Source organism: Limtongia smithiae (assembly GCF_038497785.1).
Source record: "Limtongia smithiae strain NRRL Y-17922 unplaced genomic scaffold V1518scaffold_2, whole genome shotgun sequence".
Classification (NCBI taxonomy): domain Eukaryota; kingdom Fungi; phylum Ascomycota; class Lipomycetes; order Lipomycetales; family Lipomycetaceae; genus Limtongia; species Limtongia smithiae.
Window position 1 is genome coordinate 1026068 of NW_027117623.1, and position 24610 is coordinate 1050677.

At 56.1% G+C, this 24610-nt stretch overlaps 13 protein-coding genes across 13 annotated transcripts; 5 read left to right on the forward strand and 8 right to left on the reverse strand.

Moving 5' to 3' along the window:
• Nucleotides 1–12: 12 nt before the first annotated feature.
• Nucleotides 13–1708, forward strand: V1518DRAFT_412412 (WD40-repeat-containing domain protein). Its single transcript, XM_066903087.1, has 4 exons — nucleotides 13–183; nucleotides 240–1069; nucleotides 1117–1236; nucleotides 1286–1708. The coding sequence occupies exons 1-4, from the start codon at nucleotides 72–74 to the stop codon at nucleotides 1304–1306; spliced, it is 1083 nt and encodes a 360-aa protein (XP_066761445.1). The 5' UTR covers nucleotides 13–71; the 3' UTR covers nucleotides 1307–1708.
• V1518DRAFT_454426 (clasp N terminal-domain-containing protein) lies at nucleotides 1530–4002 on the reverse strand. Its single transcript, XM_066906539.1, has 5 exons — nucleotides 3899–4002; nucleotides 3776–3846; nucleotides 3260–3720; nucleotides 2127–3206; nucleotides 1530–2075 (listed from the first exon to the last, which is right to left on the reverse strand). The coding sequence occupies exons 1-5, from the start codon at nucleotides 3951–3953 to the stop codon at nucleotides 1763–1765; spliced, it is 1980 nt and encodes a 659-aa protein (XP_066761446.1). The 5' UTR covers nucleotides 3954–4002; the 3' UTR covers nucleotides 1530–1762.
• Nucleotides 4003–4212: 210 nt separating this feature from the next.
• V1518DRAFT_412415 (uncharacterized protein) lies at nucleotides 4213–4911 on the forward strand (the record flags this gene model as incomplete). The annotated part of the gene is made up of 1 exon (XM_066903088.1): nucleotides 4213–4911. A coding segment is annotated over one exon (699 nt), but the record flags the coding sequence as incomplete, so codon positions are not given.
• Nucleotides 4912–5173: 262 nt separating this feature from the next.
• V1518DRAFT_412417 (uncharacterized protein) lies at nucleotides 5174–6140 on the forward strand. Its single transcript, XM_066903089.1, has 3 exons — nucleotides 5174–5770; nucleotides 5818–5860; nucleotides 5906–6140. The coding sequence occupies exons 1-3, from the start codon at nucleotides 5279–5281 to the stop codon at nucleotides 5953–5955; spliced, it is 585 nt and encodes a 194-aa protein (XP_066761448.1). The 5' UTR covers nucleotides 5174–5278; the 3' UTR covers nucleotides 5956–6140.
• Nucleotides 5851–7590, reverse strand: V1518DRAFT_412419 (thioredoxin-like protein). Its single transcript, XM_066903090.1, has 3 exons — nucleotides 7297–7590; nucleotides 7143–7239; nucleotides 5851–7089 (listed from the first exon to the last, which is right to left on the reverse strand). The coding sequence occupies exons 1-3, from the start codon at nucleotides 7459–7461 to the stop codon at nucleotides 6056–6058; spliced, it is 1296 nt and encodes a 431-aa protein (XP_066761449.1). The 5' UTR covers nucleotides 7462–7590; the 3' UTR covers nucleotides 5851–6055.
• A 74-nt stretch (nucleotides 7591–7664) lies between these two features.
• V1518DRAFT_412422 (fungal-specific transcription factor domain-containing protein) lies at nucleotides 7665–10809 on the reverse strand. Its single transcript, XM_066903091.1, has one exon. It carries the CDS (start codon nucleotides 10770–10772, stop codon nucleotides 7785–7787), a length of 2988 nt encoding a protein of 995 aa, XP_066761450.1. The 5' UTR covers nucleotides 10773–10809; the 3' UTR covers nucleotides 7665–7784.
• Nucleotides 10810–10924: 115 nt separating this feature from the next.
• V1518DRAFT_448186 (tubulin domain-containing protein) lies at nucleotides 10925–12779 on the reverse strand (the record flags this gene model as incomplete). Its single annotated transcript, XM_066906488.1, has 5 exons — nucleotides 12429–12779; nucleotides 12316–12379; nucleotides 12206–12269; nucleotides 11709–12158; nucleotides 10925–11656 (listed from the first exon to the last, which is right to left on the reverse strand). Exons 1-5 carry the CDS (start codon nucleotides 12721–12723, stop codon nucleotides 10925–10927), a joined length of 1605 nt encoding a protein of 534 aa, XP_066761451.1. The 5' UTR covers nucleotides 12724–12779.
• Nucleotides 12780–12909: 130 nt separating this feature from the next.
• On the reverse strand, nucleotides 12910–14409 carry V1518DRAFT_436969 (uncharacterized protein; the record flags this gene model as incomplete). The annotated part of the gene is made up of 3 exons (XM_066906310.1): nucleotides 12910–13312; nucleotides 13334–13977; nucleotides 14005–14409. 3 exons carry the CDS (start codon nucleotides 14407–14409, stop codon nucleotides 12910–12912), a joined length of 1452 nt encoding a protein of 483 aa, XP_066761452.1.
• Nucleotides 14410–17312: 2903 nt separating this feature from the next.
• Nucleotides 17313–18477, forward strand: V1518DRAFT_448190 (uncharacterized protein; the record flags this gene model as incomplete). The annotated part of the gene is made up of 2 exons (XM_066906489.1): nucleotides 17313–17665; nucleotides 17722–18477. Coding segments are annotated over 2 exons (948 nt in total), but the record flags the coding sequence as incomplete, so codon positions are not given.
• V1518DRAFT_412431 (Pre-mRNA splicing factor PRP21 like protein-domain-containing protein) lies at nucleotides 18203–20201 on the reverse strand. Its single transcript, XM_066903092.1, has 4 exons — nucleotides 19947–20201; nucleotides 19852–19898; nucleotides 19222–19795; nucleotides 18203–19161 (listed from the first exon to the last, which is right to left on the reverse strand). Exons 1-4 carry the CDS (start codon nucleotides 20038–20040, stop codon nucleotides 18452–18454), a joined length of 1425 nt encoding a protein of 474 aa, XP_066761454.1. The 5' UTR covers nucleotides 20041–20201; the 3' UTR covers nucleotides 18203–18451.
• V1518DRAFT_412433 (uncharacterized protein) lies at nucleotides 20169–22056 on the forward strand. Its single transcript, XM_066903093.1, has 7 exons — nucleotides 20169–20301; nucleotides 20385–20441; nucleotides 20518–20754; nucleotides 20805–21194; nucleotides 21248–21517; nucleotides 21571–21648; nucleotides 21702–22056. The coding sequence occupies exons 1-7, from the start codon at nucleotides 20215–20217 to the stop codon at nucleotides 21894–21896; spliced, it is 1314 nt and encodes a 437-aa protein (XP_066761455.1). The 5' UTR covers nucleotides 20169–20214; the 3' UTR covers nucleotides 21897–22056.
• V1518DRAFT_381219 (eukaryotic translation initiation factor 2 alpha subunit-domain-containing protein) lies at nucleotides 21964–23142 on the reverse strand. Its single transcript, XM_066901650.1, has 2 exons — nucleotides 22982–23142; nucleotides 21964–22912 (listed from the first exon to the last, which is right to left on the reverse strand). The coding sequence occupies exons 1-2, from the start codon at nucleotides 23057–23059 to the stop codon at nucleotides 22061–22063; spliced, it is 930 nt and encodes a 309-aa protein (XP_066761456.1). The 5' UTR covers nucleotides 23060–23142; the 3' UTR covers nucleotides 21964–22060.
• Nucleotides 23143–23248: 106 nt separating this feature from the next.
• V1518DRAFT_412439 (uncharacterized protein) lies at nucleotides 23249–24524 on the reverse strand. Its single transcript, XM_066903094.1, has 4 exons — nucleotides 24437–24524; nucleotides 24285–24372; nucleotides 23552–24227; nucleotides 23249–23494 (listed from the first exon to the last, which is right to left on the reverse strand). The coding sequence occupies exons 1-4, from the start codon at nucleotides 24491–24493 to the stop codon at nucleotides 23464–23466; spliced, it is 852 nt and encodes a 283-aa protein (XP_066761457.1). The 5' UTR covers nucleotides 24494–24524; the 3' UTR covers nucleotides 23249–23463.
• Nucleotides 24525–24610: the final 86 nt, after the last annotated feature.

Below are 24610 nucleotides of genomic sequence, written 5' to 3' on the forward strand. Positions count from 1 at the left end.
CTCGCCGCTCACCACATATACCACGCCCACTGCCACCCCTACCACCACGCGCCCCTACCGCCTCATCCACCATGGCCGTCTCCTGCGAGGAGTATGTCTCCCGCATCCAGGCCACGCGCGACGAGATCTCCGAGATCAGAGCGAAGATAGAGCAACGCCGCACAGATCTCAGCGACGCTGACCGTATGTTCATCCTTCTCAGCCCCAGCTTGTGTGCACTCTTTTGCTCACACTTCCAGTCCGCAGCATTTCTCGCTCCTCCGTGCCAGCCATTGGCCGCTATAACCTCCGCGTGCGCCAGACGCTCAAGGGCCATATCGACAAGGTCTCCGCCATGCACTGGTCTGCAGACCGGCGACACCTCGTCTCCGCATCCCAGGACGGCAAACTCATCATCTGGGATGCGTACACAGGGAACAAGGTCTACGCCATCAACTTGCGGTCAATGTGGGTCATGTCCTGCGCCTATGCGCCCTCAGGCAACTTTGTCGCCTCGGGCGGCCTTGAGAACGTGTGTACGATCTACAAGCTTGTCGACCACGATGCCACTGAGCCGGGGGGCATCTCTTCGGGCACCAAGACAGTCCGCGAATTGACCGCGCACACAGGCTACATCTCCTGCTGCCGCTTTCTCTCCGACGAACGCATTCTCACTGCCTCTGGCGACAAGTCTTGCATCCTCTTCGACATTCGCACCGGCGCAAAGATCAAAGACTTTGCCGAGCACCAGGGCGACGTCATGTCCGTCGACATATGTCCGACAAACAGCAACCTCTTCATCTCCGGCGCGTGTGACGCGCAGTCGAAGCTCTGGGACCTTCGCCAGGGCTCGCGCTCTGTGCAGACCTTTCGCGCGCACAAGGCAGATATCAACGCCGTCCAGTTCTTTCCCGATGGGTTGTCGTTCGGTTCCGGATCCGACGACGCGACGTGCCGCGTGTTTGACATTCGTGCGGATCGCGAGATTACTTGCTTGTCCGTGCCGGATTTGCAGGCAAGCGTCACCAGCGTTGCGTTCTCCGTCTCCGGACGGTTGATGTTTGCCGGTTATGAAGACAACGAGTGCAGGGTGGGTTTTTTTCTTCTGCTACGCTGAGACCTCTACTGACGAATTAGGTATGGGACGTCCTACGCGGTGAGAAAGTTGCATCCTTGACAAGCCACGACAGCCGGATAAGCTGTCTTGGCCTTAGCAACGACGGCATCAGTCTCTGCACAGGCTCATGGGACTCCACGGTATGCCGCTATTAACTATCTTGATTTAACAACTTGCTAACAGGGGCAGCTGAAAATATGGACACCATAAGAAGCTTCGTATACTTGAACAACTCTACGGTCACAATGAAAGACACTACTGCACGGCACAATGATTTCAACGACCAGCCGGCTTTACCGCATCAAGCGCCATGACACATCCCCCTTTCCGATTCGCAATTTGTCACTAGAGCCTATTATCCTCACGACTCTGGTCAGAGCCTTCCTCCGCAGTTCCTCTTGCTCTTATATTACTGTACTCAACACACGTTCTGCTTGTATTTATATAGCGTCTAGACATCCTATTTTTGCTCTGTTTGGTCGGGGTCTCTGTGACTCTTGCTCTGTGTGTATGTACTACGTGTGTTTATAACTGCTAACTCATAATTGGTCTGTGAACTTGAAAAAATTAATCTGGATACTTCAACTACTATTAGTACAGATCAGCTCCGGGGATCATGATGTGCAATTTCTTCCTCAACGCTGTTCAAGATGATGTAATAGCTTGTCAACCATCCATGACAACCCGAACCGCGCCACCACCGGTGACTGCACCGCCAGTAACAACACAGGGCACAGCAGCAGTAGCAGTAGCAGCAGCAGCAGCAGCAGCAGCAGCAGCGCCGACGCCCTGACCGCCGCCGGGACCGCGCTCGGCGCTTTTTGCGAGTAAAGCGCGTTTCTCTGCGATCGTCTTGCGCAGCGCAGCTGATGACACCGCCGTCGTGGTCGTAATACTTTGTGCACCAGCAGCGCTATTCGGTCGCGGGTTCGCCTTTTCCAGCGCTTTCCGCGCCATGGCGTCCACGTCGTTCATGATCCTATATACTGTCAGCAAGCACAATCCCAAATCAAATACACAGAGAACGTACAACTCCGCGCGCTGCGGCCAGAGCGCTTGGAAGTCCCAATACGTGGGTCTAATCCCCTCCCGCACCTTCGGATTCGCGTCCCCGAGCCCGCTCTTAATCGCGCCCTCAAACTGCTCCACGTACCCTGCTGCCGCAAGCTCCTTTTTCAAGCCTGTACTTCCCGCCACGACAACAAGCAGCAACAGACGTAACCACGTGGCAGCAAATAAACGCGTTGACGCGTTCTTGTCGCGGCACGCAGGTACCACGATCACACTTGCGACACGGGGACTAAAGCTTGCATGCGCAAGCAAGACGGAAAATGCAGCGTGTGCGTTTTGTGCTGCGATTTTTTTTGTGGAGGAGGAGAGACGCACGAGGCAGTGGGCGAACGTGTCGATGAAGGGGTCGACGGCAGCGGCACCGCACAGCGCGGCAAGGTCGAGAATCAGCTTGCACGCGTGTGCAGACAACGTCGTGCGCAGCGAATTCGTCACCCGCGCAATACCATCTGCGAGGATGCGGATGCCAGCGACAAACGCAATTGGGTATTCCTCGAACGCGTTGCCGCGGACGAGCGCCCGGAGCGTGATGACGTGCTGCTGCCGCGCGGACCAGTTGACTTCGGTTTCCTTGCCTTCGAACGCGGGAACCATGCCCTCGATCAGGACTTCAATGTCGTGTGCGGAGAGGACGTATTGCGCTTTCATGTCCTCTGTGAGCGTGCCTGTGATGGATTTGAGGAGGAGTTCGATGCCTGAGGGGAGGGGTGTAGAAGTGGTCATTGTGCTGGTAGTGGTCAAGAGAGTTGTGGTTGGTAACGGTGCGGTGATGGAAGTGTTCTCCCCAGTTGTCGCGATCGGTGCAAGGGGGACCCGCTTTTGCAGCGCCAGTGTGCTGAATTGGGATTCAATCTTGTCGCAAGCAAGTGTACTGTCGCTTGCGGGCACAGAGGCCACGATAACTGGTGAAGATGCCGTCGGCGGGGCAAGCAGTGATGTCATGTTCAGCCTCGTGAGAATATCCTCGATAACCGTCCTGTCGATCTGCTGTGTCTGCATCTCCGAGAGCAAGTCCGACACGCTTTGCTGGCTCGCGGATCTATAAAGGTAAGCATCATCCGTCCCTTCCACATTAAACTGCACAATACATACTGGTACAGCTCCACCAGAGACGTCTTACACGTCTCGCGTACATCCGGACTCGCGTCCTTGAGCGTAGCAACAACATCAAACAGCATCGTGCGCACAGAGAACAATTTTCTCTCTGCTTCCTGTAGAGTACACAAGAACTCAAGCACGCGCTCCCTTACCACCTCTTCGTCGTTCAAAAAACCGTGCTTGCGCAAACACCGCTCGACGTCCAACGGCGCGGCGCGCCAGTAATCCGTCAGAGCCTTGCGCGCGATGTCGTGTACCTTGCAGTTGCCGTCTGCAAGCTTCTCAATGAGCACGGGAACGATCTCGTTAGCGTACCGGCGGAGTTTGGATTGGTCTTGGTAATATATGCGTTTCACGAGGTGGCACAGGCAGGCAAGGGCGTATTGGGAAAGCTTGGTGTCCTGCTCCCACGAGAGCTTGACGAGGCAAGTCACGTATGTTTCGAGTGCTTTGGGCTAGGAAGGGAATTAGCAAACGGGCCGGTGCAGCGGAGTGTAAACAATGGCGTACCTCGACTGCCTGGTGCTTGAACTCGTGGCGAAGGTAGGACAGAAAATGTGTGAGCTCTTCGTCGTCAAGGTCTGCTGAATCATCAGTACTCCTCTTGTTCTCACGATTAACTGAGAAACCCACCGTTTCCACGATCTTCAAAATACAAGCGCAGTAAGTTTGCGTCTGCAAGCGACATCCTTCGTCCAGCGGTGGTGCTTCGTCTTCCGTTCCTGGCACGCGTGGAGTGGAGATTTTGGGCCAAGACACCGCTGGCTCGTTGTTTACTACGTCGCTTCACCGTCGCCGCGGCAACGCGCCGCATTACACTAGCCCCTTACGCTTACTCTACAAGCCCCTCGCAGTATTGGCCCATGACGCTGATTGGCCGGGTGTGCGCCCCGAGTGCGGTTTTGCCCACCAACTTCACCGGCTTTCCCCCACACTCTTATCGTCCTCCAACCGCCTTCGCCGTCGCCACCGTCACCTTCACATACACAATGCAACAGTTCTCCCGGTTGTTCTCCCGTGCCTCCGCTGGCGTCACCCGTCGTGCCGTATTCGGCGCCACACGCCGTGCATATAGTACGCCGGCGTCCAAGCCTTCCGGCGGCGCGAGCGCGTACCTTGAGCCGACCGGCATCATCTTCTGTCTCGTCGGCCTCGGCGCGGCGCTGTACTTCAAGAAGACTGCGACTGAGTATGACTCTATTTTCTCTGACGACAAGTGGCCGGTCAAGGATGCCGTCAAGGCTGCCCCCGCCGCGCCTGCTGAGCCCGGTGCCGGTGCGGCGGCGACTAAGAAGGTCGCGGCACTGATGAGCTTCATTGACGAGTTTGAGGTGTACATTGCCAACAAGGCCGAAGAGGTTGAGGAGGCGGTCGAGGAGGTTGTGGCGGAGGTCGTCGAGGAGGTTGAGGCCGCGACGGTAGTCGCCGAAGAGGCAGTTGAGGAGGCCGTCACAGCAGTCGAGCCTGTGTTCTCCGCCATCGTTGCCGAGGTCGAAGCTGTCGCTGAGGAGGTCGTTGAGAAGGTCGAGGCTGCTGTTGAGGCTGTGAAGGAGGAAATCGCCGACGAGCTATCCCCGTCCGAGACCAAGGAAGAACCAGTCGTCGTCGAACCCGTTGAGCCCGTGGTGGAGACCAAAGAGGAGTAAAAATTGCATTATCTGTCGCACTTCAAGAACGTACGGACGGGACGAGGACCACGAAGGAAAGCATGCATGGCCGCCTGTTGCACAGCACATCAAACAACCGAAAGAAGAGACGGCAGCAAAAAAGTTTTGTTTTTGCCGGCGACACACTCGACCGACGGCATTACTACACATCCAAAAGATATACGAAGAGCATAGCACGCCAATTGTGTTTCTTCGAACACTCGTTTAGTTTATAGAACCCATTTGACCTTCTCACTTCTGTAGAAAATTGCGGAGAAAAGGGTTCAGCATTTCAGGGGCTTGTCGTCCTGAAGTTATAAATTGCACCGTCATCGTCCCTGCGATCTGCAACGTTGTGGACCATAAGATGCCGCCACTGGATGACGACGACGTGTCGGAGAGCATGGCGGACAACATGCATGCGACGATCGTCGCCGCGGCGGCGGTATCGGACTACGGCGACAGCGGTCGAGAGGACGACGCCAACGACAATGACGTGGACGACTTCTCGTTCACGGGTGACGACGACGGCGACAACGCTGACGCACACCTGCAGCGCGATGACGACGGATCGGACTACATGGAAGCCATGGAAGATCCAAGCCAGTCCGCCCCTTCCGCCGACGATGACGACGGCGAGAGCTCACACCTCGACTCCGCCATCGACGACGACACAACTATACAATCCAACGTACCCACCCCGCCGCCACCGCTAACACAGCTAGCGTCTGCCTCGCGCGCCGCGAAAGCGCGCGAGGCGGCTGATGCTTCTGTTCGCGCGATGGCGGCGGCGACGCCTGTTGCGGTTATTGAGACGACGGATATGCGGGATGGGATTCTCGCGTTGATTGATGAGATGGTGAGTCCACCAACATACCGTGTGTTGGAGGATACTAACGAGAATAGAGCAGGAAAATGAAGAAGACATCAACTGAGATGACAACCAAGAGTATGTTCTTTCAGTTCTGCCCGGAACCATCCGCTAACAACGTAGTGGACGCCATGCTACGCCGCATCGACGAGCTCGAACGCGCGCTACGGTGACCCAATAACGAACAGTTCAATAATACCTACCAATGACAAAACATCAAGTGTTTATAATTTGTTCCATTATGGATCTGTACTTTTCTCTCATGGCGAGTGCTCAGAGCTCGTCCTTGGCGGTGGCGGGTGTCTCCTCAACAATGACTTCCTCAACCACGACCACAGGCTCCTCGACAATGATCTCCTCAACCACGCCCGGCGCCGCAAAAACAATCTCCTCGACAACAGGCTCCTCGATCACAATCTCCTCGATCACCGGCTCGTATGTCTCCTTGCCCTTCAACACGGACAGGACGGCCGAGAGTATATTCTTGCGGATCACAAACTGATCCAACTTGTCTCTCACCATCGCGCCCTTTTCGATGATGTTTTCCAACCGCTTCATTTCACCTGTGAGATATTCCTCGCCCTTGGCCGCGACTTTTTCCAAAACCTTGGCGTAATATCTCGCATACGGCTTGTTGGTCGTCCGCGCTACCTCGCCCGCGATCGCGAGGCCATCTTCGGCGCTTGCAGAACCGGGGCGGAACATGCTGATAGCCCGGTTGAACTCGTCGTTCACACCCGCGTTGTCGTCGAGACTGCCGTCGGGCAATCGGTGCGTTCCCGCGTGCGTGTTAAGGAACTTTACGAAATCAGCGACGCTGCGGCCGGATTCGTAGGCGATCGGCTCACGAGTGCGTTTCGGGAAGAACTTGATCGTGGGATACCCCCGCACGTCGTAGTCTTTCGCAGTGTACTGCGCCTGTGGGTCTGTCGTGTCCATCTTGACGATAACCACGTCCTTCTCCGGGGCAAATACAGTAGCGAGCTGCTCATACGCCGGCGCCATCGCCTTGCAATGCCCACACCAATTCGCGGTAAATGCGACAAGAACATGCTTCGACGCGTCGAGCACGATTTTCTCAAAAGTGGCGTCGGTCACCATCACCACGTCGCTGGGTGGAAGCTTCGGCTTGCCGGGGGCCTTGAGGCCAGTTTGCTCGGTCACGAATTCCTGGAACGCATCAAGATTCCGGCCCTTGGCATAGTCGATAGGCTCTCCGCCCTGGCCGTCAAAATATTTGATCGTGGGGAAGCCTTCGATTTTGTACTTCTTTGCGACTTTGCGGTTCTTGTCGCCATCGATTTTGACTGTTAATGGTTAGCCGTGCAGTCGAACATGAGGAAATCCAAGATTAGCACACCGATCTGGATTTTATCCTTCTTTGACGCATACGAATCCGCAAGCTGTTCGTAAATCGGCGCCATATTCTTGCAATGTCCACACCACGTCGCGTAGAACTAACACGTTAGCCTCCTTTCCCCCGCCGCTTGTTCTCCCCTCAAAACAAAACTCACCTCTACAAGCGACGGTTTCCCTGCATTGACCACGAGCTGATCGAAATTCTTGTCGTTCATCTCGACGACATTGCTCGCCGGCACCGCGGCCTTCTTGGCGGCCTCCGCGACCGCCGCGAAGAGCAGCGCGACCAGCGCAAACAGGGTGCCCGCCACAAACCGCATCTCGGGGGGTCAGTTGGAAAGTGCGTGCAGAACAGCAGAGATTACGCCGAGGAGAGGTGTGGTGATGTCCGGAGACGGAGGTTATATGGCGATAGACAGAAAGGGACACGTTGTTAAACTGCGGTCTGGACGGCGCTGGGAGACGCACGCGCGCACCGCCGTCATCATCACCATATCACTAATCAACTCTCTCTCTGCACTGCTAGAGTAATTAATTGTATTCCTCAAACGCCTCCGCCCCTCCGCTCCATGCTTACACTGTTTTACAACTGGTTCTGTGCCTATAACCAAAAGCTAATGACACACATCTCTTACAACTCACTTTAGATGATATTCGCGATGCTCATGCGCGCGCGTTTGACTTCCCGCGATTTTTCGGCGTCCATGTCGGTGCCCCCACCGGATTTGCGTGAACTCGTCGCGAAATCGCTCATGACGCCGTCGTCGTCGTCATCATCGACATTATTGTCGTTTGCCGCTACGGCAGAGGCATCAGCAACCAGCGCGTCTTCCGACGCCTGCCGCTTGATCGTCGGCGTCGGAGCGGAACTCACAGCGGCGATAGCTGGCGTGGATAGCATCGAATTCGAAGTCACTGGCGGGTCCCGCAGTCGTGGAGGTAGTGGCGGGGCGCTGGACGTGGCCTTGCTGTGGTCAACGCGTCCGTAGTGCAGCAAATCCATGCTGATCCCGAACGTGCCCCGCGCGCGGGATATAAACGCCTCGCGCGCGTGCGCCATGGAGCGCGAGTCGTCGAGAAGGTCAATCAGTGACTCGATTAGACTCCACTTGTTCCACGACCCGCGGTTGCTGGGGTTGTTGTCGGCAGCTGTAGATTCCGCACCAGATTCTTCGCTGGGACGAAATTCCGACGAAGACGCGGCCGACTGTCCGGGGGCGACCTCATCCCAGATCCATGAATCCGGCGTCGCTTGCATATCCCCGGATATTAGCGCTAATAAGTCCTCCTCCTCCTCGATGGCAAACGCGGTGCGCGGGCCCATGGCGTCCGAGTGCGCTGCCAACTTGTCGTGTAGCATGACAAGTAGACCCTCGAGATACAGCCCACACGCGGTGTTGATCTCGCGGCGATTACGCACGGCAGTCATGACCTTGACGCACATGAGCGCCTGACGAAGCATGCCACGAGCGATGAGCACGAGCGTCGCGCGCCAGATGTGGGTTACCTGGAACGAAGTAATTGTTTCGGCAATACGATCCTTCCAGTCTGGCGCCACGTTGTCGTTTCGTTTAGTGTCGTCGGAGTCGGCAGGGGGCTTCATAATGCGGTTGAGAAAGGCGACGGTCTCGATGGCGATAATGGCACACTTGTCGACAGCGAGGGTGCGCAACTCAGGGGGCGCGTAGGGCGACATGTTGTGGCGATGCAATAGCATGCGTAGGTTCTGCATGAGCGTGATGGGGACGAGGGCAAGGGGCTCGAGGCGCTCGGTGGAGTATCCGGCTGTGGAGGCAGCGAGGGCGGGAAAGGAGGCCCAGAACTGGGTGAAGTAGCCGTCAAAGGTGTTGAGCGTCGTGCGGGCGAGTACGTTGGATTTTAGCGTTTGTCTGAGGGGAGGTAAAACGCGCAGAATCTGGATGAGGGGGTAGAAGTAGGCCTCGGTCGAGAACTGCATGAAACTTGGCGGCGGCGGTCTCGGTGGTTTTAGGTGATGTCGCATGCCGGCGGCGATGCTGATGGGGTGGATATGTTCGTCCTCGTCCTCGTCGTCTTCGTCTTCGTCTTCGTCGTCCTCAAACGGCATTGGCATGATGAGACCCTGCTCCGTGATGAAATCACAGTCAGCCGGAGCAGGAAACATGACGTCGCAGTCGTCGTCGGCGATGACGTAGGGCCGGCCGAGCTCGGCGGCGAGGATGCGATCCCACGCGTAGATGGCCCACCACACGCGACGACGCAGTTCGGTGTCGATGACAGAGGTTATCTGGGAGGTGCGGGGTTCGCGATGGAGGCCGAGATCCTGAGCCTTGCGTACAGCGGCGGAGAACCAAGTCCAGGCAGCTGAGGTGCAGTTGAGCTCAAACAGGAATATCATAATGAGCAGGGCGGCACAGCAGTCGTCGATAGTGAAGCAATCGTTGAAAAGGTCGGTGCAGACGATGGCGGAGATGATGTACGCACGGCCCTCTCCGTCGGATTCGTTGGAGGGGACGATCTGGGTCGCGACGGCCAGGATGCCGAAGAGCACGGCAGTCCACTCGGGGGAAACGCGTGTAATATCGCCGTCGGGGTTGCCGCCGGCGTAGAGGGACTCGAAGGTGCGCATGAAGGTCGGCCAGTGCACAATCGGCATCCAGCCGTGGATGGTGCGGTGATAGGCCGCGAGCAGCTGCAACACCTTGGCTTTTGGTGGAAGGGTGGCAGCGGAGGACGCTGCATATGCCGCGGCGAGCGAGTCGTCCTGCCGCGGGTGAACCATAGGCGTGGCAAAGGAGCGGTACAGCGCGGGCGGCTTGTACACGGTGCGGTTGTACTTGCGGAGATGTGCGCGGAGAGGCGCAAAGTCATGGGAGAGGGTGCCGCGGGGGGTGCGCGGCGGGGGCGGGACGGGAAGGGGAATCGTGGCGAGCTTGGGAGAGAAGTGGTGGCCGCTGCCGGGGCGGGCTGGCGCTGGCGGCGGCCGATCGCGGAGGGTATCCGTCGAGGCGTCGGTCAACGGCGGAGTGCCGCGAAGGGACGACGAGGACGACGAGGAGGCAGGCGATATGTGTGCGACCGCAGATGCAGGCCCCGGCGAGGTGGACAGGATCGCGATGTGGGCGCGTGCATTGGCGAGCTGGCGCTCGAGGTCCTGCACTTGCTTGAGGGAGGAAGTGCGGCGGGAGGTGTCTTTGGTGAAGCGGCACTTGAGCTTGCGCGATGTGCACTCGGAGCACGCGGCAGCGTCAGTGGAGTCGCACTTGACCTTGCGCTCGCGGCAGGCGTCGCAGGAGGGGTCCTTGCGGCGCTGGCGGAAGGGGCGGCGGGCGGGACCGGGGCTGGGGAGGGGAGGGATAGGGTCGGGCCCGGGGAGCGCGGCGGGGTGGTGGAGCCGCGGCGGCGGGGGGTATGCGAAGACGGGCGGGTACTCGTAGGAGTGGATGGGCGGAGGCGGCATCAGGTGCTGGTGGGGCGGCGGCGGAGGGTTTGGCGCGAACGGCGCGGCGTAGTAGGCCCGGTGGTTGATGTGGTGGAGCGGGTGGGTCGCTGAGTTAGGTGCGGGCGGCGCGAAGAGAGGCGGCGGAGAGCCGGGCGGGCCGCCGTTGGGCGCGCCGGCGTAGTACTGGCCGGGGACGCGGCGGTGGGCCATTGAGCGGGGGACGGTGGACGAGCGAGGATGAGCGAGAACGAGAGAGGATGAGTGAGACGCGTGCGGCGGCGTGGACGAGAACGCGTCGCTTGCGTGGCCAACGCTCCGTGGCTGAGGCGGTATAGCTGTGACCGGTTGTGACTTCATGTGATCTACTCTTCCTCCTGTGACTCGCCCTCACTCCAGCCCCACGCCTGCTCCTCGCTCCGCTCCGCCAGTGCCTCCGCCAGCGCTGCCCGCTCATCCCCACGGCACCGTGCCACGAACCCTGCCATTTCTGTCACCACAGCGCGACCCTGCCGGCCGGACGCCGCCCACGCGACGGTCGGCTCCGCGCTCTCCCGCTGTAGTGCTGGCGCCGTCGCCAACCGCGGGTACGCGAGCCCCCCAACCACCGCCTCCCGCACCTGCCCGCCTTCCTCGCGCACCCGCGCCGCCTCGCACCGCGTCTCCAGCGCCGCCAGCATCGCCGCCTCGTCGCACCCGCCATCCCGCGCAACGCCCGCGCGCGCAAACACATGCGTAGACGCCCGCCGCCGCTGCTGGTACTCCCGCCGCGCGCGCCGGTCAAACCACTTGTCGTTCGCGCTGTTCTCCCAGCCCAGCGCAACCGCCTCCCCGCCGGACGGCGCGAGACGCACGCTGTCTGCGATTCGCCGCGCACCTGCGCCGCTCAAAAAGGCAGCAAACTCGCCCATGTCGACCCGCCCCGGCGACGAAGCCTTCAATCGGCCCGGTAGCGTCAGGGTCTCGAACGCCTCCGCCAGCAGGGCCGTGTCTTCCCAGTCACTGCGCGCGAGCGACGCTGGCAGCGACAGCGGAATGTAGATGGTCGCCGGCTCGCACAGTCCCACGACGCTCTCGATCCGCGAGTACTGCTCTTCCTGCGATTGTTAGCCGCCGCCGTAATGCATCATGTCAAGCAACAACTCTCACCCTGGTGTCCAAGGCGCCGCTGTCTTCCAGCCCCCACACCGCAATCGTGTTCTTCGGCACAAACTCATCCCGCACGTCCTCGAGTGCAAGCGCGGCAAACCCACCCCACCCGGAGTCGACATCCACAACGACATTAATCCCCGCCAGCAGGTCGCACTCCTCCAGCATCTGTCTGAACCCGCTGTGCAGCGCCTCCGCGCCGCTGCCAACCCCGTCCACTCCGCCGTCAGTCTCGTACGCAGCCCGACCAACACCGTATGTGCGGAATTCAGTGGTGGGCGACTTTTTGGTAGAAGCTGCAGCCCCCCGTGTGCGACCCTTAGGCGCTGTGATTGGGTCGTACGTCCATTCTGAGAGTTGCAGCAGCGACCGCGGGTGGTGGAACACGTTGTTGTAGTCTGACCAGTATTGCGCCGTCTGTCGTGTCACTCGTGGTATCTCGCTCGTGTTCTAGGCGCGTTAGCGATGTGGAGTGCAGCTCCACGCCTGGTACTCACAGAATCGAGCGCCCTGATGTAAGCGCTCTGCGGAATCCGCGCCTGCTCCATCCGTACCACGTTCCTGTCCGTCAGCGTGCGTCACTTCAACCATCAGCACAAGCGCATACCTTGACAACGTCTCCTGTCCGTAATCATACAGCGCATTATACTTTGCCAGCGATCCCTGTCCGCCTATCCACATCAGCCCAGATCCGCCCGTCTCTCCTCCTCACGCACTCACCTCTCAAATCCCACAGCATGCACCGCGGCGTGAACGTTTGCGTAACCCCGTCCGCGCCAATCCCTGGTCTAAAACTAACATAATGATCCACTCTGCTCCTGCGGTGCCGGCGTCGCGCTTCCGCGCTGGCTGCTAGAGCCTCGTTGGCGACGGTGAAGTTGTTCCCGGCCGCGCCGGTCTCGACCAAGTCGTCCGTGTCGGCAACGTATGTAAAGTACGATTCTTGCACATTGAAGAAATGTGTTGACAAGTGATTCGCGCGCGCCGAGAAGCTGAGATGCAGGATCTCGTGCATTGTCGGGATCGATCTACAGACAGCCTGCTCAGCTCGTCGCGAACCACGGAGTCTGCCAAATTATTCTCCTAACCCAATGAGCACCCCGCCATCACCACTCCCGACGAGAGCGCACAACGGTTGCTATCCCAATGGCCCGCCAACTGTCTCAATTACACACCAAAACATCAAAATGCAAAATTCCTCCTAGTTCAACACGACGCCTGTCCGCTGTGCCCACCGCCGCACACACCACCCCGCGCAAAACTCACGACGCACCGTGACCCCGTCCACCCCCACCACCGCATCCCACCACTCGTGCACATACGCAACCGGTGTGACCATGTACCGCCCGCACTCGCCGCAGCTGTTCTGCAAGTCCGCCATTTCCATCGCAGTCGCGATTCGCGCCGCGTGCAGCTCCGGTAGCGCCCACCCCCTCATTTCCTTCGCAGTGGCACGGTAGCGCGATAGCGCGCGCAGGGAGAGTTCGTACAGGTCAGCAACTTGTGCGGTTGGCGGTGCGGAGCTCGGGCGCGTGTATGTGGGTAATCCTGCGTGCATGCGCACTGCGCTGGCCATATCCGCGCGGCGTTTCATACTGCCGTCGCTACTGGGCAACTTTGCATACTCCCGCGCGGTCCCGGGCAGCGGGATCAGTGGGTTCGGATGTACCGTCAACACGCGCAGGTCTGCAAGCAGTAATAACTGCGCCGGAAGTGTCTCGATCTCGTTGCCGCTGATTGACAGATCTTGTAGCTTCTTTAACCGCGAGATGGCGTTCGGGATGCTCTTCAGGCGATTGTTGCGGAGAGATAGCACCGTAATGTTTTCCACGCACAGCAACGCCGCTGGGATTTTCGTGATCAGGTTGTGTCCTAAATAAATCCTCACGTCACGGCTCAACGGCCCTGTCGCGAGGCCGTTGAATCCCGGTTGCAAGTGTACGATATTTCGCAAGTCCTGGATATCGTTTGGAATCTCTGTTATCTTCAAACACGTCAAATCCACGTTATCTCCGCGCCCGTCTTCCAGTGCGACACGGATAACCTCCGTCGCCTGCGCCTGCGCAGAATCGTGTTCAGCGACAGCAAACGAGGACGTGCGCAGCGTCACGCTGCTCGCGTGTGTGATAGTCGACGCGAAGCTCGACGACTGCACGCCAAACGCGCGGCGGAAGCTGTTGTTCCCAGAATGGCTGAAATATAAATCGTCCGCCAGCGCCGGCGATGGTGCGGGTGGTGAGGACGGGAGCGCGTCCCATACATCCTGTAACTCCGAGCTTGGTTGCGCGTCGTACACCGGCCGCTTGCGCGAGTAGTCCCCCGTGCCGCTGTTGCCTCCAAACACATTCGACGCAGGCCCCGGCCCTGTATCCTGCGGCGGCTGCCATGGCAGCGGCCTCTTCAGCCCCCCCCGTGCCGTAGTACTCGGCGGTGACACCGCTGCGACCATCATCCCCCCCGCATGTGTAGATACAACCCCTACCGCGTCGCTAGGCGGCTCCTCGAAATCCGTTGACGAGTCCGCGTACACAAAGTCCGTAAGTACCCAATCCGAGGTGCGGTCGTCAAACCGCTGCGGCAGCGGTGGCGACGTCGACGTCGTGCTTGTGATCGCCGGGTTGCGCGCGGTCGCCAGCGCGAGCTCGTCGGCCGGGCGCGACGCGTTGTGCGAGAACGGAAGCAACGGACGCGACGCAGCCATGGAGTTGTACGCAGTCTCTCCTTCTCTCAGAAAGTCAGACGAATGGGCGCACGCGCACTCGTGGCCCGCCGTGCGTACGGGACTTGCGTTGGGCGCGGAATGCTGTGTCGTTCCGCGCGATGGGCAGTGAGTCGCGAGACGTCGCGTGCGCGGCGGAAATTGACTGCGCTTAAGCTCTGGACCGCCATGACTAAGGTTTGCGTACACCAGCGAAAACGCGAAGTTTATGCGAGTTAGAGTGCGAGCACCAGGCTGAAGACGCGCTGTGCGAGACCGCGTCAAGACTACGCGAGAACGGGGTGCGGTACAAGTGGAGTATGGGACACCGCGACTCTCGAAGATGAGCATACGATGGTGTGTTGCATTCTCTTCGTTTCCTGCAGTCGCCGCATTGCCCACCGCAACATCCGCCGCTCTATGCGCACGTGTCGTTTACTAGCATCGCGTCCCTTGATCTACGGCTTCCTCTAGTTTGTGAGTGTGATTACCACTCTAAATACGGCATCGTTATCTGTGTGGTATGTTACCTTAAAATAATCTTTTAGATGGACGCATATTTGGTAATACTCGCAGCGGTTTCATGAGTTCCAGCTATGTTTGAAGGCTTGTGCACTGGGGTTATCTGTTGTTGTCTACACTGTTCTACTCTTCGGTGGATATCTTCATGGTGTCCACACTCCGGTGCAGTGAGCGTCATAACTTCATTGCTGAATGACGCGTCTCATGTTGAGATGCAGGATTGTACCATGGTGCGAACCACCTGGCGTGGCATCTACGTTCTCAGTACTACCCTTAAGCAAGCCACTGAAACACCTGATCCTGTCTTCTGCTCACTACGTTCTTATCTATCTACCGCCCGTTTATTGGAATAGAGATCTTTCCCTGCACATTCTTCACTTGGCTTGACGACCGCGAGAGTGCGGTTGGCAAGGTGTAGCGCCTGCCGCTGTTGCTATTGACCTGGCGCTTCTCATCCGTGCGTATGCTTGCTGCAGGTCTTTGTTCCACCGTCTACCACGGTAAGCCTCATTTCCGGTCGAGCGTTTTTTGGGTTCTCTGCTGGCGCGGAACTGGACCCTGATGTCGCAGTGTACCTGTTGCCGAATCGGGAAGCGCGAAAGTTTGTTGCCCGACTCTTCAAACAGCACTGATGTGCCCACGCGGCGGTATTGGGGGCTGGCCAGTTGGCCACTTGCCGCGATCATCGCCGCTGCTAACAGACCTGTTATTGATGACCCCCTCCCCGCAGGACTGCTTTCAAGACCGCTCTCTCGCCTGCTTCGTCCTTCTCTCTTCCCTCCTCTTCATTTCCCGACACTCTCGCATCCCACTTTGGCTCTCACTACACACGCTGAATCGTGGCGTTCTTCTTCTACACTTCGACGAGCCTCTTACCGCAGCTGTCACCCCGCGTCCCTGTTGTCTGCCAGAAAGAACAACATAGGCCATTAATACCATCTCCTGCTTGCTTGATCACTTGATAACTAGTCAAGCAGCGAACAACGATACAATGCATTATATCGGCCACCACCACCTCCAGCGCCATTTCATGCTTTGTCTTTCGACCGAGCTCTACTCCTTATTCTCGCGGCCTCTGCTACATATAGCAGCTGTGCCTGCATTGACAGTCATGCCACGTCGTATATCTGCATATGTCGATGAGTCAGGGTACTCTATCGCGCAGCGTTCTTGTTAGACGGACTCTTGAACTTCTCGGTCCTTTACAGACTAGTCAGAAACATAGTCATTTACCAGGAGGCCTGACAGGTTGCCCAGCGTTGGGAGACGTCAGTTACTGTTGCTCCATACCAGCGAAGCACGACGGAGTACGATATCCGTAGTTTGGCGACCGCGAACTTGCAATCGGCAGGACTCCGATACTTCGGCGACCAGGCGCATTGAGACACAGGATAGCACGCCGTAATTAGGCGACAAGAGGTATTCGACTCCGATTGGGCAGGGCCCACAATAAGTGCAAGAACAATTATCTTGAGTGACGCTCTACTGTGAGATGCAATCACGCAACTCAACAAGGCACGGACAGGAGAAGATCACTTGATGGCGGTTACTCCAGGACGTCAGCGTCAACGCGAGTATTCGCGGACTTGGGGATGATCACTGGATAGTGTTCTAGTTCATGACTCGACAATTACATTAACGCGGCGATGCAAGACCTGGAGGATCGTTAGATGATTCTTCACTCTATGACGCACTCACATCAATATGAGGAGTTGTGGACTTGAGGATGACAACTGGAGGTCTTTTTTCTTCATGATTCGAGGAGTCACGGTGACTCTCAGGGATTCCGCCGGGACCTATAAATTACACAGTTGGCTCGCATTCCTGCTGGTCTCTGGTCGACTTCATCGCTTGAACGCGATAGAACGCTTTCTCTATACTGGACACCATTCTTGCGAACCCGAAATACCGCTTCTACGCTTGTTGCCGCCTACAACACTGGTATGATTATTTGTACCCTAGGATAGAGAATGCCTGCCGCTGTCTCGAAACTAATTGCCATCTCGATACTTGGTGGGATATGGGACGCGATATGCGACTTGAAAGGGGTAGCTATAGGAAACTCGTAATCATCATATAATTACACAATCAAGAGTACTCTGCAAACATATCCGGTGTTTAAAAATTTGAAGCACATTAAAAATAAAACATTTTGGTGACGCAGCAGGTTCACTGCGCAACTCGAGGTTGCTTCATGGTGGTTAGGGTGTCGGGCTGTACGCTCTTTCTGTTCGCGTCGTCATTAGTGCTTGTGCAACGAGCAAGTTGAAATGTCGGAGGATTCTAGCGCAATGGGAGCGTACGGCAGACACGAGCATACGGAAGCAGAACACACAAGGACGATCGCTCAGAAGAATAATAATATGGGCACAGTCGACGAGGGAGGAGAGGACGAGGACGAGACCAGCGTAGTCGCAGTCGACGATGACTACGACGACGATAACGACGAACTGGAAGAGGATGACAATGAAAGCTACGATGAAGAGGATGACTATGAAGATGATGAATGCACCAGCACTTGCGCACAGTCTCGCACAGTGCACACAGGAGGCGGCGGCACGCAAATCCGGCTAGGCGAGCGCACTGCTGGCCCTCTCGACCCGTTTACCGGCCAACGTGGCGCTCTGCCTTTTTCCTCTGCAACAGGAGGCGAGAATAATCTAGTGCTTAACTACGATGAGGACAACGGAGGTGACGATATACCGCAAGATGGTACGGCGTATCTACTTTCTGTCAGGTGAGTTCTAGCTTCTTGGTGGTGATTTTTGTATAGATCTAACGAGTCATCTTTAGACGCGAAGCAGACACATATCCAAACTTTGTTTCGATACGGCCCTCGCGCACACAAGCCGATATTTTGCTTCCTCCTTTCGTGAAGCAAGAACTACCGTCCCCGGTGGCGCTCCCTTTCCGCAGCGCAAGCATCGACAAAACATGGCATGGTTACACCATGAGCCAATACCGCTTTGCCCGCATGGTGTTTGATACTTCCTACACCGTTCTCGATCCTGCAATGACCCGTGCAGAGCTACCTGACTCTCTCGCGTCCTGGCGCGCGTTTATAACGTCTCCAGATCATCCACCGACGATGACGCTCCTGTCTGTGCTTGAGCAGGAGGACGTTTTTCGGTTGATGAAGTACTATCTACGGTGGGTCACCGGTAACATGTCACCTGAGCTCTCGCGATGGTTGTACGCCTTGCTTGTGCGCGCTGCGGACGTGGTGCCTGGGCGAGAGATTTCGATCTTGCGTGAATTGGCGCAAAAGTGCATAGCGATAAAACAGTCCACGGTTTGTCTTCTTTTATTGTGTGCCTTGTCTGCGCTACACGCTGAAACTCACGCTCGTCACAGGAAACCATCTCCACAGTCTCGCTCGCGACTATAGACACAGTGGTCTCCATCGTCGCCGACTTTTTTGCTCAGCGCGATCTCGCATTCTACTTGTTTGAATAAGACCTCGTCTACTTCTGTTGTACAGCAAAAACTATGATACATGCACAAGTCCCCACAAGGTGGAAGACTATCGCTTCTTTTGCCGCGCCGCCTCTTCCGGGGTGAGTGCGTTGCCCTGCGCGTCGAACAAATCCGATCGCGCGCTCGCGAACCGCTTGAAGTTTGTAGAAATCTCGTCATACGCCAGATTTGACACCGCGGCTCGTGCCTCATTCTTTGCTTTCTCCTCTTTCCACCGCGGATCAAGGAGTTCGATGCGCCGGTGCTCATTGAATTCTGCCACGGGGATCATCTCGTGGCACGTTGGACACTCCTGCAACGTGCTGGAGTTATTGTTTTGCAAGATCGAACGCCGCGAGGCGCCTTGCGGAAGGATTTTGATGTTTTGCATGCCTGGGTTCTGCACTGCAGCCGACGAGGCAAGACGTTGGCGCTGCATGGCCTCTCGTCGTTCGCGAATTCGTTGCTCTTCCTGTGTCTCCGCCGCGCGAGGCACCTCAGGAACGCCTGGCGCTTTAACAGCGGGTAACGGCATCAGCTGTACGGCCGGCGGCAATTGTTGTTGTTCCGACTCTTGAGTGAAATCCGGCGGCGCTTCCTCGATGACTAGTCGTGACGCGTCGTTGAATAACGACATCATTTGCTTCTGCTCCAGCGATGCATGCACTAGCTGTGAGAGCGTCATCGGTGGCGGTAGAGAAATTTCGTTGTCGTTTGGCGTAAACTCGATTGTCTCGACGACGACAAAGTCGTGCCAGTCGATCTGTGCGTATGCGACTGCGTTATGTCAGAATAATTGCCTCGTCGTCGAATCGAATATAATAAAATAAAACTCACTTTTTTCTGCTTCTGCGGCCTCTGCTTCCTTCTGAGACTTCTCCGCCTGCTGCTTCTGCCAGTCCGCGCGCAGCTTAGCCCGTTCGAGTACCGAGTACTTATTTTCGACATTCGATTTTAACCGACCTAGCATTTCCTCTGACGGCTTCAACACCTTCTGATACTGCTCGATCATCTTCGTAAAATACGGATAGAGCGAGTGATTCGGGCGCAGGAAATCAAACTGGAAGCTGCGCTCCTCACGCTGCGCGAGCGCGTTTGCAAATGCACGTCCATTGCGAGCTGTGAAAAGTGCGGTGAGCCGGATCACATCGAGATCTTGTGTTGATAGAGGCGGCAGCGGTGCAGCAAACTGAAATGGTGGTGGTGCGGCCGGGCCGGCTGCTTTGGCCCCTTGTTGTGACGACTGTCCATTCGCGTCAGACTTTGCGCTAGCAGCGGTGACTCCGTATCCAGAACGGCCTTCGCGGTGCTCGTCAAGGCGCCATTCGTAGAAGGGGTAGTAAGGGTCGGCTGGGTTTAGGAAGCTAAACCGGTTGTTGTTCTTTTCGTTGTCCCGGATCCGCGCTTCGAACTGTTGAGCGCAAGTCAGAACCATGTCACATTCGTCTAATACTTGTATGCACCCACAGCCTGTCCATTTCTGTGCACATATCCGGCTGTTTTCTCAATAATTTCTGCGTACTTGTTAAACCAGGCCTTGTGGAGAAGTAACAGTGGCATACCTCTAATGTCTGGTGGGGGGATGATAATGCCAACTGGCGCGGCTATCTGCGCATGCGGTGTATCGCGGCCATTTGTGTCCACGGCAGTAGACATCGTCGTCCACCTCGCGTGTCTGTTGGTGGTACTGCTGATGGAAGAAGGAACTCTGCGATCGTGAAGCTGAATGCGGTGCGGGAAATGCACCCCAGATTAAAATGCGCTGGACACTACTCCCGTCAGATCACCATCCTCACAACCACCACTAGTCCTTGCACGACATAAACCAGCATGTCGGACTCCACCCTGCCTAAGGCCGAGAAGGACTACAGTGAGATTGTCGCAGAGGAACTTCCGAAAATCGATGAGCTCGCAAAGGTACGCCCGGACGCCGTCCTCGTTCTGTTCTGGCGAACGTCATGGAACAGGTTGAACTAATCGCTCCGCATTCTTCATCATAGACCGACATCCAGGCAGCTGTTGAGCGCCTTTTGGTACTTGAGAAGCAGACTCGGCAGGTATGTGCTTTTTTTTCATGTGATCCGTTCCCCTCTATGCGCGCGCACATGTCGCTAACAACGTAAACGCGTATAGGCGGCTGATCTTCCCTCGACCGAGAAGCTTCTCATCAAAATTATCACCATGTTCAAGGACGCGAACGACTGGAAACAGATGAATGAATACATCCAACTGCTGTCCAAGAAGCACGGCCAATTAAAGCAGGCGATCACGAAGATGGTGCAGGTCACGATGTCGTTTCTGGACGAAGCCCCGGATTTAGAGGCTAAGATCGAGACGATTGAGAACATTCGAGTCGTCGGTGAGGGAAAGGTAGGCTGCGTTGTTTTGTGGCATATGCTGAAGGTTCTAATACTGGGTAGATCTTCATCGAAGTTGAGAGAGCGCGTGTCACTCGTATACTGGCAAAGATCAAGGAAGAGCAAGGCGACATTGCGGCTGCGGCTGATCTCATGTGCGAGCTGCAAGTCGAGACCTATGGCTCCATGGACAACAGAGAAAAGACAGAGTTCATATTAGAGCAAGTCCAGCTCTGCATCATGCGCGACGACTACACACAGGCGACCGTGCTAAGCCGCAAGATCTCCACCAACTACTTTGACGACCCAGAGGTGCAGGACTTGCGTCTTCGGTTTTACGAGCTCATGATCAGAATATCGGCACATGAGGATAACTACCTGGACGTGTGCAAACATTACCGTGCCGTGTACGAGACGCCTTCCGTCAAGACCGATGAGTCAAAATGGAGAGACGTGAGCTTTTGCTATACCTTGCATGTATTGACACAGAGCTGATCGGTTCCCAGGTTCTTCGTAATATTGTCTACTTCATCATCCTCTCTCCATACGACAACGAACAGTCCGATCTCATCCATCGTATCGCCAAGGAAACACGTCTCCAGTCCATGCCTGTCGAGAACGAGCTTCTCAAGAACTTCACTAAGGTTGAGCTCATGCGATGGCCACGGACTGATGAGATCTATGGTCCCGGACTACGGGCCACGCCGGTGTTTGATGTGTCCGACCCCAAGGGCGAGAAGCGATGGGACGATTTCCGGAAGCGAGTTATAGAACACGTTAAGTGAACGTTATGTGGTAGAATGGGTGATATTGGGCTAACATAATGTAGAATATTCGCGTGATTGCAAAGTACTACACGAGAATTCATACTTCGCGTCTGAAGACCCTTCTGGACTTGACGGACCAAGTATGTGAACGGTCCATTCTAGAGTTTATTAAACGTCACACTAACAAACGCAGGAAACCGAGACGTACCTTTCAAATCTTGTTACACAGGGCACGATTTACGCACGCATTAATCGACCCGAGAAAGTTGTTTCGTTCAGCTCGCCAAAGGATGCCAACGATACGCTGAACGAGTGGAGCACCAACATCTCGAGCTTGCTTGGCCTGGTCGAGACTCTTGGTCATCTGATTAACCAGACCTCTGCATAGGCCTGTGTGTGATGACTGTAGAGACTTGCTGTAGCACTTGCGTGCAGGATTTACGCCTTGGCTGCTTGGTGTATATAATTTGTTTGTATATCATACGAATGTCAAGCATAAAACCATTATATTACAATAAGCGTGCGATCTGTAAATAAATAGTTGTGCCCTCTTCACTCGATGTCGCCGGCCTCGCTGTCTGAGTCGTCGTCGTCTCCTGAAACCTCCTTGTTCTCCAGTTCCTTTCTCTCCATGAGCGCCTGTAACTCTGCGTCGTCGCTCTCTGTGACCGCTTTTGGTGCCATCTTAACTGAAAACTCACCACCGGACGCTTTGATCGTCTTCTCAATCTCCGCAATGGCCTTCTCGAGCACATCGATGCCGAGCTGCTTGTCGAGGCAGTGGGAGGTGAGCACGTACAGGGGCGGAGAGACAAGTCGGACCTTGACCGGCACAGCCTCCGTGTGAAATGTCTCGCCCTTCTTGAGCGCGGCTTTGACGGCGTCGACGCCGTCGTAACCAAAGCAAGTGACATCGATGTCGGCGCGGACTTTGGTGGGCTGGGGGGTGAGGCGACGGGAGATCTGCAGGACGAGGTCGGTCTTGACGACCTCGGAGGGGAACTCGATGCCCTCAAAGACGGTGTCAGGGTTGGTGATCGAGATCTTGAACGCGTCGTAAGCGTGTCCGTATTTCCGGTATAGAGGCCAGCCGATGCTGCTGTAGAGCTCTTCGAGCGGAATGCTGCTCTTCTCAGCGACGTGCCGCAGGATGGAGTGTACAGCCTTTGACTTGTTAAACTTCTCCTCGCACTTGACGATGTCCTCGGCGGATACCCGGCGCTTTGACAGATCAATGTAGCCCTTCTCCTTGTCGACACGGAGAACGACGACGACCTCATTGCGGCCAACGCGGATGAGCTTCTGGATCGACCGAATTCGACGACGCGACAGCTCTGAGAGCAGGATCATACCCTCGATGTTGTCGTACTCGAGCAGTTTCACGTAAGCGCCCATCTCAGCGATCTATAGCCACAATCGTCGCGTTAGCAAAAATCGGATCTTCGCGACTATGCCGCCCACTCTCAATCTCACCTGTCGAACATTGACCACCACCAGGTCCTCCACCTCCGGGTACTTGTTTTCGTAAAAGCGGCAATTTGACAAACTCATTCTGAAGTATTTCAAAATTCAATGGCCCAAGGATGATCTTGAACGAAACAGGCGTGAGTAGCGGCTCTGATGAGTCTGATGCTGTTCGTATTGTGAGAAAAATTATTGTTGGCAGAGCATCTTCGCAACTTAGGTTTAGGGTTACAGGAGTGTTTGATTACACTGTTTGTTATCCACATTCAAGGACTGTTTATGATGGTTCCAGGATAGTTTACTATTGTGTGCCTCATCTATTTACCCAAGAATGAAATATCATAGAAATGTAGATGTACATTCAAGCTACTAGCCTGTCCGAGCATAATGTGAAGAACACAATCCCGCATGAAGTAGTTGGGTGATTTGGCTTGAACGGTGTGTTTCATGGTCTAGAGCCGAGTAGATTTGAAAGATCTGGGGTGCTGCGTCTAGTTGTCCACGTTGTCGTCGATGGAGTATCTACAAAATGTAGTTAGCAAGTAGCTGCGATAGGTATTACGTCAGCGAACAACTCACGCGAAGAACACGAGCTTGACAACGAAAGCAAAGACGAGCTGTCCAATGACAACAGCAACAAGCATGACCTTGGAGGTCTTTGCCTCGATGCTGTTCAGGACAGGGTACAAATTTCGCACCAAAAAGATAGTAGAAATGACCAGGCCGACCGCTGCGCAGAGCCATCTCACGACGTTGGACACGGTAGGAAAGTTGAAGATCTCAATAGGGGAAATGGAAACAAGAGCAACAGGGACCCATATGGTATTGGCGTAGCCGTAGAGGGTGACGCACTCGAGCAAACGCGCGTGCTCGGACTTGTAGTACTTCAAGATACCCCACAGGACGATAGGCACGATGAATGTGTATCCGTACATGAGCGCGGCAGCGGCGGAGAGAAGTCCGAAATTGTACTCATATTTTGCGCCAGCAACGTGGGACGCAATCGCGCCTGCGAGTGTCGACGAGAAGAACAGCGTGATAATCACGGTCGACGCGATCCAGAACGGACCGTACAGGTCAGGATTATCGCCGATGGTCTCGACAAACGACACGCGCGGATAGAGTGCATACCTACATCGCTGGAACACATCATTCGTCTCGACGTTGAAGAACTGCTGGTAGAAGTGGATAGTCCACACGGAGAGCGGCCGGTTCGGGTCATTCTCGAGCGAAGTTGGTGCTTCGTACATGCGGCCTTGTCGGAATTGTGAGCAAACTGCGCTGTTCCTCTCGCGTCTAAGATACAACATACCACCAGGCGCAGCATTGGGGTACTTGCCCTGCGAATTGTCGCCGGTGTGGAAGTCGTGGAATTCAAGATCAGTTTCTCCTAGATCGACCTAGGGGTACGTTTAGAACGGCACATAAATGGACAATTTCGAGACAATTTGCGTGCAGACATACCCCGTCGGCGTCGACGTCTATGAGCTGGTCATAGTTTGCACGCTGTGCGGAGGCCATGGCGAGCGTTGCTTAAGGAGGCGATGAGGTCTGACGAGGTACTCTCTCTGTAACGACGACGACGGCATAGGATGTGTGCGGCCAAACCTTATTTGGATCAGTAGCGGGGCTTGTGCT